The sequence below is a fragment of the Callospermophilus lateralis genome, chromosome 2 (genome assembly GCF_048772815.1).
Source record: "Callospermophilus lateralis isolate mCalLat2 chromosome 2, mCalLat2.hap1, whole genome shotgun sequence".
Classification (NCBI taxonomy): domain Eukaryota; kingdom Metazoa; phylum Chordata; class Mammalia; order Rodentia; family Sciuridae; genus Callospermophilus; species Callospermophilus lateralis.
In genome coordinates, this window is record NC_135306.1 from 191357925 (window position 1) to 191372705 (window position 14781).

The window sequence follows — 14781 nt, forward strand, 5'->3', positions numbered from 1 at the left end:
TTAATCCAGGATCTATGGCTTCTTGGTTCCCTAAATCCAACTTAAATTGTAAATATACCACAGAAATAAAAATAAAAAAGAGCTTTCTCATGGAAGTTCGACTGTCAAACAGAACTAAATGTGAGTTATCAATCCCAGCATTAAAATACCAATACTCACACAATTGAGTCCCAAATTTGTTCTTTAAAACTTATTTGTATGACCCACTGTCTAATAGTTGCAAAAGAAACACTGCCTGAGTAACAAATATAAATCTTCAGAGGACAAGATAACTTTTGGAGAAGATTTCTCTTCAGAAGTAGAGAATAAAACTATGAAAATTTAAAGAAATTTAACCCTTTCTAGATCATACATTATATAAGATATTTCTAAAACCCTCTTGAATGGCTCTTTCAAAAAAATTTAAATACTTTTATTATTTTATTCTAAAACTGAATGATTTAGGTCCACTTTCAATAATTTTGATAGTAAAGAAATCCTTACAAACTCTGGTTTTAATTAAGTGAGCTTAAGAAAATGAAGTTTAAGTTATATGAAGAATATTGCCAGGTATGGTGGCACACTGAGATTACACCTGTAATTCCAGTAACTCGAGAGGCTAAGGCAGAAGGATCACAAGGTTCAAAGCCAGCCTCAGCAACTTAGTGAGACCCAATCTCAAAATATTTAAAGGGGCTGGGGATGTAGCTCAGTGGTAAAGCTCCCCTGGCATCAATTTCCAGTACTGCAAAAAATACAATATATGAATATATGAACAGTATTAATAATAACTCTCAATATTTCTCCCAAAATACCTGGAGCAATGAACATAAAAGCAAATTAACAATAACAAAGATGAAGTGATAGCTATATAATAGTACAATGACTGGATTTTTCTAAACTCATAAAACATGAAGACCAACGTGCTAAAGATATTTGCTGTTAGACATGAAAGAGTTCTTGAAAACTTAAGGACCAACTATATTTGAATATTTTATGGTCATTTTATTAAATTATTTTTTAATTTAAAAATTGAGCGAATGAAAATAGCAAAATATTTTACCTGTGGATCCTGCTTCATTTGAGCAACCAGTTTCTGATAATAAAAAGAAAAAAAGAACCATTAGTTTTAAATATTAATGCTGTAGGGCTAATCATTTTGGGCCCCCCAAATTGAGGGTTTTAAGTTCACACACAAAATAAAACACCACTACAATCAGAATAGACAAAAAACTTAGTGTCCACGTGAAAAGCTAATGAAGCACTCTTCTTAATAGGAAAAACAAAGTAACCAAACTATCATTTTACATTTGAAATGAAAAAGTACCTGATTTTTCAATATGGAGACAGGGATAGAGGGCAGTGGCTTTTAAAAAGCAATTTAAAGAAGGCGACTGCTCACAAGCTAGGCATCCCTCTAACATGCTGTCACTGTCTAAAGTCCTCACAAGACCTGAAAAGACCCATTCAAAACCAGCCTGTTTGGGTACAACAGAGTACAGATTTGGCAGATGTATTGGGCTGGTTCTCACAACAGAGGAAGCCCGGTGTCAGGGGTGAGTTTGCCACTGTCTTCTACCAAGGTAAGAGGGGACCTCAGGGAAGAATATATTCAGTGGACCAATGATACTCAATATCTAAGAACAAGAAAGTGAAGGAATAATGCAAATCTCTGCCTATATATACTCCTCTGGGAAAAAGAATGAGACCTTTACTAGGAAAAGGAAGCCCGACATTTGACGTACCCAACTTGTAAAAACACTGCTGCAAAGGTAGCAATAATGATGAACAGACGAAATTGAAGGATAAAGGAATATCAGAAGGCTGACTCCTGAAAGTATCTAGGAATAAGCTATTTTCCAAGTGAGTTTTTCATACAATGGGAAAATCGTAACAAGGCACTTCTAAATTGTCAAACTCTTATTGTTACTTAGAGGAACAAAAGTATGAATTAATATACTATACTATAAACAGTACAATAAGACACTTACAGTAAAAGAGGTCTTGCTGTTTTAAAGAGTTGTTAAACAGGGCATGGTGGTGCGTGAATCTCAGTGTTTCAGGAAGCTGAGGCAGGAGGATTGCAAGTTCTTTAAAACTTTGTTCTTTAAAACTTATTTGTATGACCCACTGCAACAGCCAACCTCAGCAGTTTAGCCAGGCCCTAAGCAACTTAGAGAGACTCTGTCTCAAAATTAAAAATAAAAAGGGCTGGGGATGAGGATCAGTGGTTAAGAGCCCCTATTGTCAATCCCAGGTACCAAAAAAAAAAAAGTTATCTCTACCTTTTATCTTTTCAGTCTATAATATAAAGCAGTCAGCTAGCAATCTTGCTACTATTGTTGTGTCTCCTACTTAACAGCCCTGAACCCCAACTTAAACTTGGTCCTTCTGATCAGCATGTGATATACTCACTAGACTAATTTTAAGATGAGTGAATAGACTAAAAAATCCTAAGAAATCCCCCTTGAGTTAAATGTTGAATCTCTGGCGAATGACTTCTGACATTAATTCTAATTGGACAAAAGACTTTCTTTCTGGCGTTAAGACATATTCTAGATAGCTGAGGTTGCAATCATGTGACCTCCAAATACACAAAGTGAATGTCACTATGTTCTATTTCATATTTGACAATAGTAGCTCTTCTATATCCTAGACTTAACCTACACAGTAATAACAATACACATTCTAAGAGTTAACAGAACTGAAACACAGGTTTGCTGGGCACAATGGCCCATGCCTGTAATCCCAACACCTCAGGAGGCTGATACAAGAAGATCAAGAGTTCAAAGCCAGCCTCAGCAACTCAGTGAGGCCCTAAGCAACTTAGTGAGAACCTGCTCTAAATAAAAACGTTAAAAAAAGGGCTGGGGGGGCTGGGGTCGTGGCTCAGCGGTAGAGCACTCACCTTGCAAGTGCGGGACCCTGGGTTCGATCCTCAGCACCACATAAAAATAATTAAGTGAAATAAAGTTATTGTGTCCAACTAAACTAAAAAATAAATATTAAAAATTTAAAAAAAAAAGGGCTGGGGATATAGCTCAGTGGTTAAGCACTCTGGGTTCAATCCCCAGTGCCCCCCCCCCACACACACACAAAAAAAGAAAAGAAAAAGAAAGAAAAGGAATAAAACAAAACACAAGGTATTATATATTTTTACAAATCTAGCCATAGTCTTCAATGAAAAAAGCCTCTGATTTGGTTACCAGAGAACGGGCTATTCATACTAAAATTATCTTTTTGAAGCTGAAAAGGTTTTTCTTCCATGACACTGAAATCTAAAAACTGACTGATAACCCTACTAACTCTCCACCTCTGGAGGATATAAATAAACCAAATTTTCTATGTACAGTTAAACAGCATTTTAGACAATCAGGATTAAGTGTGGACAAGCTGAGTAACTTAAACCACCCCAACTCCCAGCAACTTGAGGCTGATGTTGTATAATCAAAGTTGCCCTTTATTATAAGAACACAACAATTTTTCATGAGGATATACTGTATGTTAAAGATAAGTAAATGACAGCCAATTGGTCGAACTGGCCCACCACCTGTTTTTCAAATAATTTTATGAAACAGTCAAACCATTTGTGATTGACTTGTCTATACATAATAGGGCACAGAAATTGTGACAGAGACTATAAATGACCTGCAAAATCTAAAATATCCTACCATTTGGCCCTTCACAGAAAAGTTTGCTAACCTCTGCATCAAACTATTCTCCATTCCATATGGAATAAATACTCTGAAAGTTTCAATAAACCTCCATCAAATCTACAAAACAATCAAAGAAAGAGAGGAGACGGGGCTGGGGTTGTGGCTCAGTGGTAGAGCACTCACCTAGCACGAGTAAGGCACTGGGTTCATCCTCAGCACCACATAAAATAAATAAAAGTATTTATTCCATCTACAACTAAAAAAAATTTTTTTTAAAAAAGAGAGGAGAGAAAAGGGCCTTCCCTTCCAAAAGATGGCCATTATAAATATTTATTGAACATTAAATATGTACATACATAGCTCTATCAACCCCCCTCAGAAAAGAAAACAAAGATCAAAAATATACTTCCTCTATAGCAAAAGCAGGCAGGTTCATAATATGATCTCTATACAGTAAGCTTAATTCCAGCCTAATCTCATTCTGTAACTGGAAATGCAACAAAGGATACCTTTTGCCTGGCTTCTACAACCAATGCCTTTACTCCCTCATTTCTAGCATCCCTGAATACGTCATGATCATCAATTGAGTAGGTTACTCCATATCCTACTAAAACTAATGTTTTATGAAGCAGACATGTCATTTGGATTTAAAATTAATCATTTTTTTCAAAAATAGAAGTAACTAGAGTGAAATGTCTTATATGTTTTATATGTTAAAACATTAATTGACATAGAAATATTTGTTAGTACACAAAATGTTGTATATTAAGAATAAATATAAAATCTATCAAGTTTATGTTCAAACCCAGTAGCTGAATATACAGGGAAACTGACAGTTAATGTGACTATTAAGAGAGTATTTAGGTTTAGGGTAACTTAAAAAAAAGAATATTAAATCAAGGATGGGGCTCAGTGGCAGAGTACTTGCCTGGCATGGGTGAAGCACTGGGTTCAAGCTTTTTTTTTTTTATTCTTAAGTTTTAGGCAGACACAATATCTTATTTTACATTTATGTGGTGTTGAGGATCGAACCCATTGCCTCGTGCATGCTAGGTGAGTGCTCTGCCACTGAGCCCCAGCCCCAGCCCACTGGATTCGATCTTTAGCACACATAGAAATAAACAAATTAAATAAAAGGCATTCTGTCCATTTACAACTACAAAAAAATTATTTTTTAAAGAATATTATACCTCAACTGTTATACTTTAGAAGTAATCAATTCACCACCATTTACCACTTTTGAGTATCAAGAATTATACGTGTATGCATGATTGTATGTGTCTTTAGCCTAACGTCCAGGTAATGTCTAGAAAATAGACATAAAACAGTGATATTCTGTTTACACAGTGTTAATTATTTAGTTATCTATGAAAATATTTTTGTCTTGATTTAATTATATTTTTTATATATTCATATCAACATATAAAAATTAATTATTTTATTAAGGTTAACAGATTATAGAAACAACATTATATAAACATAATTACATCTTATATATGCACTTTTATAACTACACACATTAAAGATTTGTTCAGTCTGGGTAACTAAGATAAGTGTAAGAATTATGAAATCTGAAATTTAAACACCTGTGAAAGCAATCATTATCAAAGAAAAATGGCATAAAGCTGTATCCTATGAGCAAAAACTAGTATATATAATACTTAAGCTCAGTATGTCTCATAACTTACATGCAAGTTATAGCACATGAACAATGTCCTTCAAAGAACCAAAACCAAAAACAGAACAAAAAAGTGTTTTTTAAATACCTCTGGAATACTAAAAAATATATATTTTCAGTCCTTTTCTCTGGAAGGGAAGTCAGGAATATTTTATGAAAATTCTTAAAAGTTTTGATGGATTTGTTGAGTATAAGAGGCAAATGACATCACTCTGGAATAACTGTCTTAAAGATGATTTTCAAACTACCAAAAACCAGAGATGGGCCTGTTTACTAATCTTAGTCATAATTTAATGCCCAATGTAGGAGAAGCCAACAACACAACGTACCTGGTGAACCTGAATTTCCACTTTAAGAGCCTCCTGTAGAGTCTGCAACTCCATCCTCTACCTTCTCCACACTTTCTCTTATGTCTGCTAATTCTATAGTTCTTCAGCCTCTATTTAAAATAACAAACTCTTCTTCTTGATGCAGCTGTACAAATCATAAAATGTTATGGATCATTAATTGGGAATAAAGAACATATTCATGTTAAATATGAGCCCCAAAATATTTGATTTTTAACAGAGGGAGAAAATCCCAGATTTTTCTCTAAAACAATTCAGTATCAAACATTTCTGGGTTTTAGTCTTTTGAGCATTCCTCTACAGAATATTTTAAAAAACTAAGAAAAGAAAAATAACAAAAAGTCATGGTCATGGAAACATAACCACCCACTACAAACTAAGCACTGTGTTACATACTACCTACTAAGCACAGAACTGAGTAACATCACTTCCTCCCTAGAAACCATCATCATCCAGAATACACTGTCCTTAGAAAAGAGACACAAAACATGACCACACATTTTTAAACATCACAAAGAGTACACTGGAGAGCTGAGTTCCTCACAAGTTAAAGAAAACTAGGGTATTTTCATTTGGTTAGGCTCTTACTACTCTTATTTTAAAAACAAATTAAGGGCTCGGGTTGTGGCTCAGAGGTAGAGTGGCTGCCTAGGACAGGTGAGGCCCTGGGTTCAATCCTCAGAACCACATTTAAAAAAATCAACAATAAATAAAGGTTAAATTCTTTTAAAAAATAAAATAAAATAAAAATAAAGAAATTAAAAATGGGAGTTCTGGTATAATTTAAACATTTAAACTTAACAAGTTAAATACAATAATATGACTTAGTATAGGTACTTTGCACTATATTATCTATACAATCTGTGCTATCCATAAAATTATGATGGGTGTAGTATGAGAGATACTGCTGTATGTAGCACTGGAGATGGGCGGCTAACAGAACGTGCTTCTGGCTTCATAGTGAACATCATCCTCTCTTCACACTTGCCAGTGCATCTCTGACTACATGTATAGCTACATGTGGAGATAATGTCAAAAATCTAGACTTGTAAACCCAAACATGACTTAATCCTTAATCCTTAGGGGGCTGGGGTTGTAGCTTAGTGGTAGTGCAATTGCCTAGCACATGTGAGGCACTAGGTAAAAATAAATAAAGATATTGTGTCCATTTACAACTAAAAAATATATATTTTAAAAAATGTGCCTTAGACATGATTTGGGGTTTTTGCCAAAGCAAAAGAGGGCTTTTTTTTGAGGGGGGGGGCTTAATACATTTGGGGGGTCAAATTTATTATTTTTTTTATATTACATACAGAGAACAATTTTTCATATCTCTGGTTGTATACAAAGTATATTTACACCATTCCTGTCTTCATACGTGTCTGAATACATTTTTTTAACCCTGACTTCAAACCTCTGCTCTTCTTTGCACTTATAAAATTTGATGCTTGAGTAGCTTTTTAGCACTGAGGAAGGGAATAAACAGGAAGCTAGAAGAGTCACTACTTCACACCAATACAATGAGATTCATGGTCTTCATGTTTTCTAAAAATTATTTACCTATGAATAAAGTCCACATTCAACTCAGAAAACTGACCAGGCTGGAGCCAGGGCTGTGGCTCAGTGGTAGAGCGCTTGCCTAGCATGAATGAGGCATTGGATTTGATCCCTGGCACCACATAAAAATAAAATAAAGGAATTGTGTCCATCTACAACTAAAAAATATATATTTAAAAAAACACTGACACAGTCATTAATTATATTATATTAGGAATATTACTTTTCATATTTTCTTAATTTTACTTGGCTTAAAGCATCAGTGGCATTCTCTCCTCTCATTTATATGCCATGTTACATAATATCAATATACTCTAATCTCAAAAAGGAAAAAAAATTCCAAAGTCTAAAATTCCTTCAAAGTTAGGTTTGTGGAGGCTAGAAAAGATTCACTGTACAATGATACTTTAAACAAAAACAAACAAAAAAAAATCATAATGGAAGTGTATTTAGGAGGGTTAATTTGAAAAAGTAGATATTTTGATGAACAAATATTTTGATGGGTATTTTAGCTATTTATTATCTTTGGAACTGCAATAAGTAAATAAATAAATATCAAAATGATGAAGTTACTCAGACCAAGGTTTCTGTTGTTGTCATGTACACTTACTTTATAAACAACTGCTAATGTTAAAACTGTACACTTTGGGGCTGGAGCTGGAGCTCAGTGGTAGAGCGCTTGCCTAGCATGTATGAGGCTCTGGGTTTGATCCTCAGCACCACATAAAAGTAAGTAAAATAAAGGTACCGTGTTCATCTAAAACTAAAATATATATATATATATATAAAATTGTACACTTTAATTTTAAATACTAATCTCCCTATTCAAATTCTTAACATATATTATAGTTCATGAAAACAGTATGCAGTTTTAATTTTTGAAAACTGATCCCTTATAATAAAATTGAGAATCACCTTGAAGTTGAATAAGTATTTCAAAAAATAGAAAGGCATATTTTATTATTCTGGTGGCAACACACAACACCATAGCTCAACTGAACTCATATAAACTATGGAAACAGGTTAATAAACGTGGAGAACCTATACATGCCAAAGGGTTAATATTGTTTATATAGTAAGGGCACTCATAAATTAGCAATAAAAATTAATGGAAAAGGAATTCATAAAAGAAGAAATAAGAATGACCAACACACATAAAAAAATTCATCTTCAACAGTCATAGAAATGTAAATTTTGTCCATCAAGCTGAAGAAGAGCTGTAAACATGATAATACTTAGCTATCTACAATGTGTGTCAGACAAGACTTCAAAATTTGCTAATGGAATCTTTGGGTGATAGCACTGATAGTTATTTACTTTCTACTTTTGGGGTATTAGTATTTTTGAATTTTTCCATTAAAAATGCACTTATTTTTAAATAAGAAAAAATTGTGAGGATTGATAAGCACCAGAAAATGTTACACTGATCAAACAAAATGCTCTGAAAAAGAAAAAAAACAAAACCCAGTCTTAACCTGGAGACTCAAATGTTAAAGAGTGCCTTGCAAGATAATAAGACTGCAACTCAAGTTAATGAGGAGTTGACAGCTTTTACTTCCGCCATCAGACTGTTGTCTATCTATGAGAGACATACAAAAGCATGAAGTTTTAGTTGGCAAGAACTCTAAATGCCAATTACATTTTATTTTAAAATAAAATGAAGGGTTAAAAAAGGTAGTAAACCAGTTATAGAAAAACTTGTAAAGGATTCACTTGAAATCCTTCAGAAAGGTCCATTTCTGGATAGTAATTTTAAGAGATTGGTCTCCGCCTAAAAGAACAAATAACATACATATATTTACGGTTTACAAAGACAAGGCAAGCACATGTTGAATCCTCTAAAAAATATTTTGGGATCTTAAACAACTTATGCAGTCATCATCTGAACACTGGGGGCAACTTATAGCATCAAAAGAAGACACTGCCTGGCAGGGTGGTACCTGACTGTAATCCCTGCTATTCAGGAGGCGAAGGCAGGAGTACTGCAAACTTAAGGCCAGCCTAAGCAACTTAGCAAGACCCTGCCTCCAATAAATAACGAAATTAATTAATTAATTAATTCTAAAATTTAAAATAAGTGATTTATAAGTTACAGACAACAAAACAATTGCTCCAAGCAAGGTGACCATAAACAGACTGACCAAATAGTAATAGACATATTGTATTCAGGTACAATGCCTTTCACCAACCAAGAACTCTGCATACTATCATTAACAAGGGCACTTGCCCAGCACAACATATAAACATTTGCAATCTTCAAAATAATATACCCCAGCTGGGCACAGTGGTACACACTGTAATCCCAGCAACTCAGGAGGCTGAGATAGGAGGATTACAAATTTGAGGCCAGCCTCAGCAATTTAGTCTGTCTCCAAAAAACTAAAAATAAAAAGGACTGAAGATATATCTCAGTGGTTTAGCAGCCCTGGGTTAAATCCCTAATACCAAAACAAAACAAAAAAAACTATATACCTCAAACCACTGGGATACTTAATAGCTTCTTGTTTTCAAATAACATAAAACAGAGCATAAAACAAGATTACACAAATAAATAAAAATCCTCCAAAACAAACAAAAGCAATAATCAAATCTCACTAAAAAGGGCACCTGTGTCACCTAGAAAGAACATTTATTATCCCCCCAAAAAAACTAATTCCAAACTCATTGTGTGACAACTTTTATCCTCAGGGGTTTGTTCATTTGCTGGAAAGTCAAGAAAATACTACCTATTCACAGGAGGATTATTGTGAGGTTTAAATAAGTGAAATTTTCTGAAAAGTCCTCTGTAAACTATAAAATGTTATGACAGTCTTAATATATTTAACTATTTTCTTCACACTCAAACTTTCTAATGAAACTTCTTGCCGGGTGTGGTGGTGCACACCTATAATCCCAGCAGCTCGGGAGGTTGAGGCAGGAGGATCATGAGTTCAAAGCCAGCCTCAGCAACATCGAGGTGCTAAGCAACTCAGTGAGGCCTTGTCTCTAAATTAAAAAATACATAATAGAGCTGAAGATCACTGGTACCAAAAAAAACAAAAAAAAAAAACAAAAAACAAACACTTCTTACTACAAAGTTATTTCTATTAGCCTGCAGGCTTTTCTAACACCGAATTTTCTGAGAAAGGGGCTTCTAACTATTTTTTTGAATAGTTTTGCTTAGAGATCTATGACCTCTGTCTCTTATTACGATTCTTATAACTGTAAAATATATATATATATCTGATTTTACTGCTAAGAATTATTTTAAATTTCTAAATTGACATGTCTTTTTCCAATCAAAATTTGACTGGTCAACCAATGGTTACTTTAAAGAGTAAGTCCATCAGTAGAATGAGCTGGACATAACTTTCCTATGTTCATACATGAATACACCACCAATGAAACTCCACATTATGTACAACCACAAAAATGAGAAGTTATAACTCCATGTATGTATAATATGTCAAAACATATTCTGTATGCCCCCAGGCTGTCCCTAAAAACAGACAGCTGTATGTTCCCTGTACCATGCATTTATTTTGTGTAAAACTCCTCTGCTCTTATCTATATTCTTAGATGCAATGTTTAAAGACAGCTTAACTTTTTAAAAAAGGAAAAAGCAAAAAGGCTTGACAGATCTATGCAGCCTTACATCTTGCCCCACGCCTAATATCCAGATATCAGGTTTCAATTATGCAAAAAAATACTATGTATTTAACATGCAGCAAAATAAAATAGTATCTTTAACCATTAACTAATGATGCTAAAACTTAATATGAATGCTAAAAATAGTAAGTCTTTTAAAAGTTTTTACTAAAGCTCTTATGATAGCGCACACCTGTAATCCCAGCAGCTCGGGAGGTTGAGGCTGGAGGATCTCAAGTTCAAAGCCAGCCTCAGCAACTTAGTGGAAACCGTGTCTCTAAAAAAAATATTAAAAAGGGCTGGGTATGTGGCTCAGTGGTTAAGTGCCCCTGGGGTTTAATCCCCAGTTGAAAAAATAAAAAAGTATTTATTGAAAATTCTAATCTTTACTAACATAAATAAAAAACTGACAAAAATTAATGTAATTTTGTCTTCTTATCATTTAGCAAATTTTCAACCCATGCTGAGTTATTTTCACAGTAGTATTTCTTATGTGACATTCCAGAGGTCAAAAGAAAATGCTGCATAAAAACTTGGCAACCCTGATTTTATAGGCTACCTACCCTTTGAATCTGGCAATTCGGTTATGCTCAAAAATAGCTGTTGACAAAAATCACCGAAGCTATTTGTTTCCAAATTATTAAATAGTAGTTTCCTAATTATTTAATTATGTTTCTTTGCTATTATCCATCTTTCCTTCTTTGGATTTTTGGAGAAAGAGCAGACCTCATTTTTAAAACAGGAACACCCACACAGTTCATATCACTGCCACTCTAGGGTAAGAGTTGCCCCACACAAAACACAGGACTGTCATAGTGTCCACACCTCTCCTCACCATCAGTGCTCCTTCTGGGCCCCAGGCTACCTGCACACACATAGTCTTCCAGTTCCCATCTTTCTTTACAGAAATCAAGGAAAGCTGGAGAGTAATATACAAGAGAATAGTGAAAATAAGGCTGATCTTAGAACTGGTTGCCACATTTACTTGAATGTTAGTTAATGATATATAAAAAATAATAATAACTGTCCAGACAAACTTGGCCAGCATCTTATAAATATGTACTACACAAAAGATAACACAAGGAGGGTGTAGTGGTCTCAGCATAACCAATAAATACTTAACAGAAGTAGACGTTACGGGAGATAGATTTCAGATCAATATAAGGAAGACTAAGGATTAGAGCTGTACAAAAAAGGAATGGGTTACCTTATGAGGTAGTGAGCTCCCTGTCATTAGAAGTATTCAAGAATGCTGCATATCATATCCCCCTCTTGGAGATTCACAATGCACATTAGCATATTAAAGGTTCTGAGAAGTCCTGTAGTAAAGAAACCTGTTTAACTTTGTTTAAGGCAGCATTTCCCAAATTATTTGACCACAGAACCCTTTTCCCACCCCAGCCCCACCTCAATAATATTTATTCAGTTTCTGTGGAACTAGAATTCCTCAGAATACATCATAGAAAATATGACCTATTTTTTTTAAATGAAGTATTCAATATGAAACTAGATCAATTAACAACCTGTCAGGGATATAGGCAAAGAAATTGCCACACAGGGCAAAAGTCTGGAAGAGAAGACCCTTAAAGGCCCCTCTTTAAGATTCTAGATTCTATCATGTCACAAAGTAAAAGTCCATAGAATTTTGATTGTTTATTTAAAAAGGTTCCATGAGAGAAATGAGAGTAGAATTATAAGAATGAGTAAAATGCAAGGTTTGCTGGTTCAAGTGTCTTCCTTTCATGTTAAAATCCAATCCCTAAAAAGTAAGAAAGACACCTCAAAGGCCATAAATTATCAAAAGAAAGGCTTAACCAACGATCTACAATATCTATTTCACCCACTAAGTCAAATTACTATTGAGGGCTGGGGTTGTGGCTCCATGGTAGAGCACTTGATCCTCAGCACCACATAAAGATAAATAAATTAAAGGTATTGTGTACATCTACAACTAAAAATATTTTTTAAAAAAATTACTATTGAGAGGATTAAAAAAGTAGTTCTGCATTAGAGGACTTCACTATTCCAACTATCGTGTTTTAATATCATTTTTTTCATAATACATACTCTCCAAATAAAGTTAGTATTTGTTTGATGCTTAGTCACTAGACTGCCCTGGGCAATCTGTGATCTTGAATTAGACATTCAAAGAAATGATTAAACATGATGAATTATGCCATTAAAAAATGTACTGAAGTAGCTCTTAGGAAAAAAATGTGTTTGCCTGTATGTCCCACACTGATATAATTCTCTTTTTTTTAGTTCTTCCTCTTTAAGAAGTATACAAACACACTAAAAACATAATATCAGACATGAAGCCAATCTAATACTGTTTAAGAATATAAACACTGAGTTCTAAATTTCAAAGTCAGAGTTCCCACAGTTATATTAACCTAGCCATTTTACACATATACTAAGGCCATCAAATTTAACAGCATGTTAAGTAATATAAAACACAATGGGAAACTTAACTTTTGAATTTCCCAACTTTTGGATTCTCAGCCGTAACTAGTACATTAAGGGCATTTTTGGACAAGGGGAACTTTACATTGGAACAGATTATCAAATAGTAGTATTATTAGAAACACAAATGAATTTGAGATATGCCTATACGAAATTAAACAAAAATTCACTTTCACTCAGTACAAACAGTAAAGTTTCATTTCTGGGGAAAAGATTTTCTGTACCAAAAAAAAAAAAAAGAAAGAAAGAAAGAAAAAGAAAAGAAAGAAAAAAGAAAAAGAATATTTAAATTACTACTATCCAGCTAGCATCAGGTACCTGATACCTGCCTAATAAACATACTTACCGATTTTGGGGAAAGTAGCTCTCCTTCAGCTCTTTAGCCCCCTGAAAGAGAAGGAAAAAATGGAATTAGACTACAAACACAGATTTAGAACACGTTATCAAATGCCGAATTGAAAGATTTCTATCTGATTTTGAGAAGAACTGAAACAAATACAAGTCTCCAAATGTTAAGAACCAAAAGAAAAAAGTAATAAGTAAGTTGTTTTACAACAAAGAAAGAACTCATGAGCAGTTAAATCTCCATTTTACCATAACTTTTTAAGACAAGAAAAAGTAAGTACAGTTGATCCTGGAACAATGTGGGAGATTAGAGGCACAATCTGCCCACTACATGCACACACACATTCCAGTACAACTTTCTACTCCTCAAAAACTTAACAATCAATAATAGCCTGCTATTGACCAGAAGCCTTACCAATAACATAAACAGTTAACATGTTTTATATATGTAATGAAAAACAGTGAAAATAAGTAATAACCACAAAATATGCAATTTACTGGAGATGAGCAGCTCTCACAGAGATGATTGGTGTCATGCAGCATTCTCAGCAGATACTCCCAACACTTGAGTTTATACACCACCCAAGAGTAACAGGAGGGCCCTATGAAATTATTATAAGCATGCAGTAGAACTACGGTTACTTTTTTGCAGTTACAATTTAATATTGCATCTTTATATTAACATTTTTCTCAACTGATTGGCATCATGTACGTCTGTAAGTTTAGTAAATTTTAACTTTTATAATAAATTTGTGTTTATTTTCTAAAGGATGATAAAATAGATTATTTTCTACATATATGCATTTATGATAGATATTTTAAATTTTATCTTCAACATTTCTAGGGTGTGTGTGTGGTTCAACTGTGAATTTTTTCAAACTGTCACAAATCTTCTTGTAAGTAGACACAGGCAGTTCAGGCCCAATGTGGTATTGAAGGGTCAAGTATAGTTGATAATTTTCCTCTCCTAAGAGAGACAAATAAATAAAATGCACCACCACTAAAGAACCTATAACTATACCCTCATCCCCAACAAATGACTTTTGTTGTTTGTTGCTTTATGTTAACAAATTAAACTTAACATCATTAGTCCTTAGTTTGGTCCACTTAAAAAGTAATTTTTCCAATT

At 33.9% G+C, this 14781-nt stretch overlaps 1 protein-coding gene across 12 annotated transcripts in view; it reads right to left on the minus strand.

The window, feature by feature from the left end:
* Phf21a (PHD finger protein 21A) overlaps positions 1–14781 on the minus strand; it is a 190221-nt gene that overhangs the window by 145863 nt on the left and 29577 nt on the right. For 9 of the 12 annotated variants that reach the window (XR_013155339.1, XM_076847103.2, XM_076847101.2 and 6 more), the window contains 4 exons: positions 13654–13694; positions 12052–12163; positions 5643–5787; positions 1043–1075 (listed from right to left, as the gene is read on the minus strand). Coding sequence is in view for 11 of the 12 variants with exons in the window: in XM_076847103.2 (XP_076703218.1) it covers positions 1043–1075; positions 5643–5696 (87 nt within the window). In the remaining variant the exon portion in view is untranslated. The remainder of the gene's footprint in view (positions 1–1042; positions 1076–5642; positions 5788–12051; positions 12164–13653; positions 13695–14781) is intronic. The other 3 variants (XM_076847094.2, XM_076847100.2, XM_076847099.2) reach the window with 1 other exon arrangement.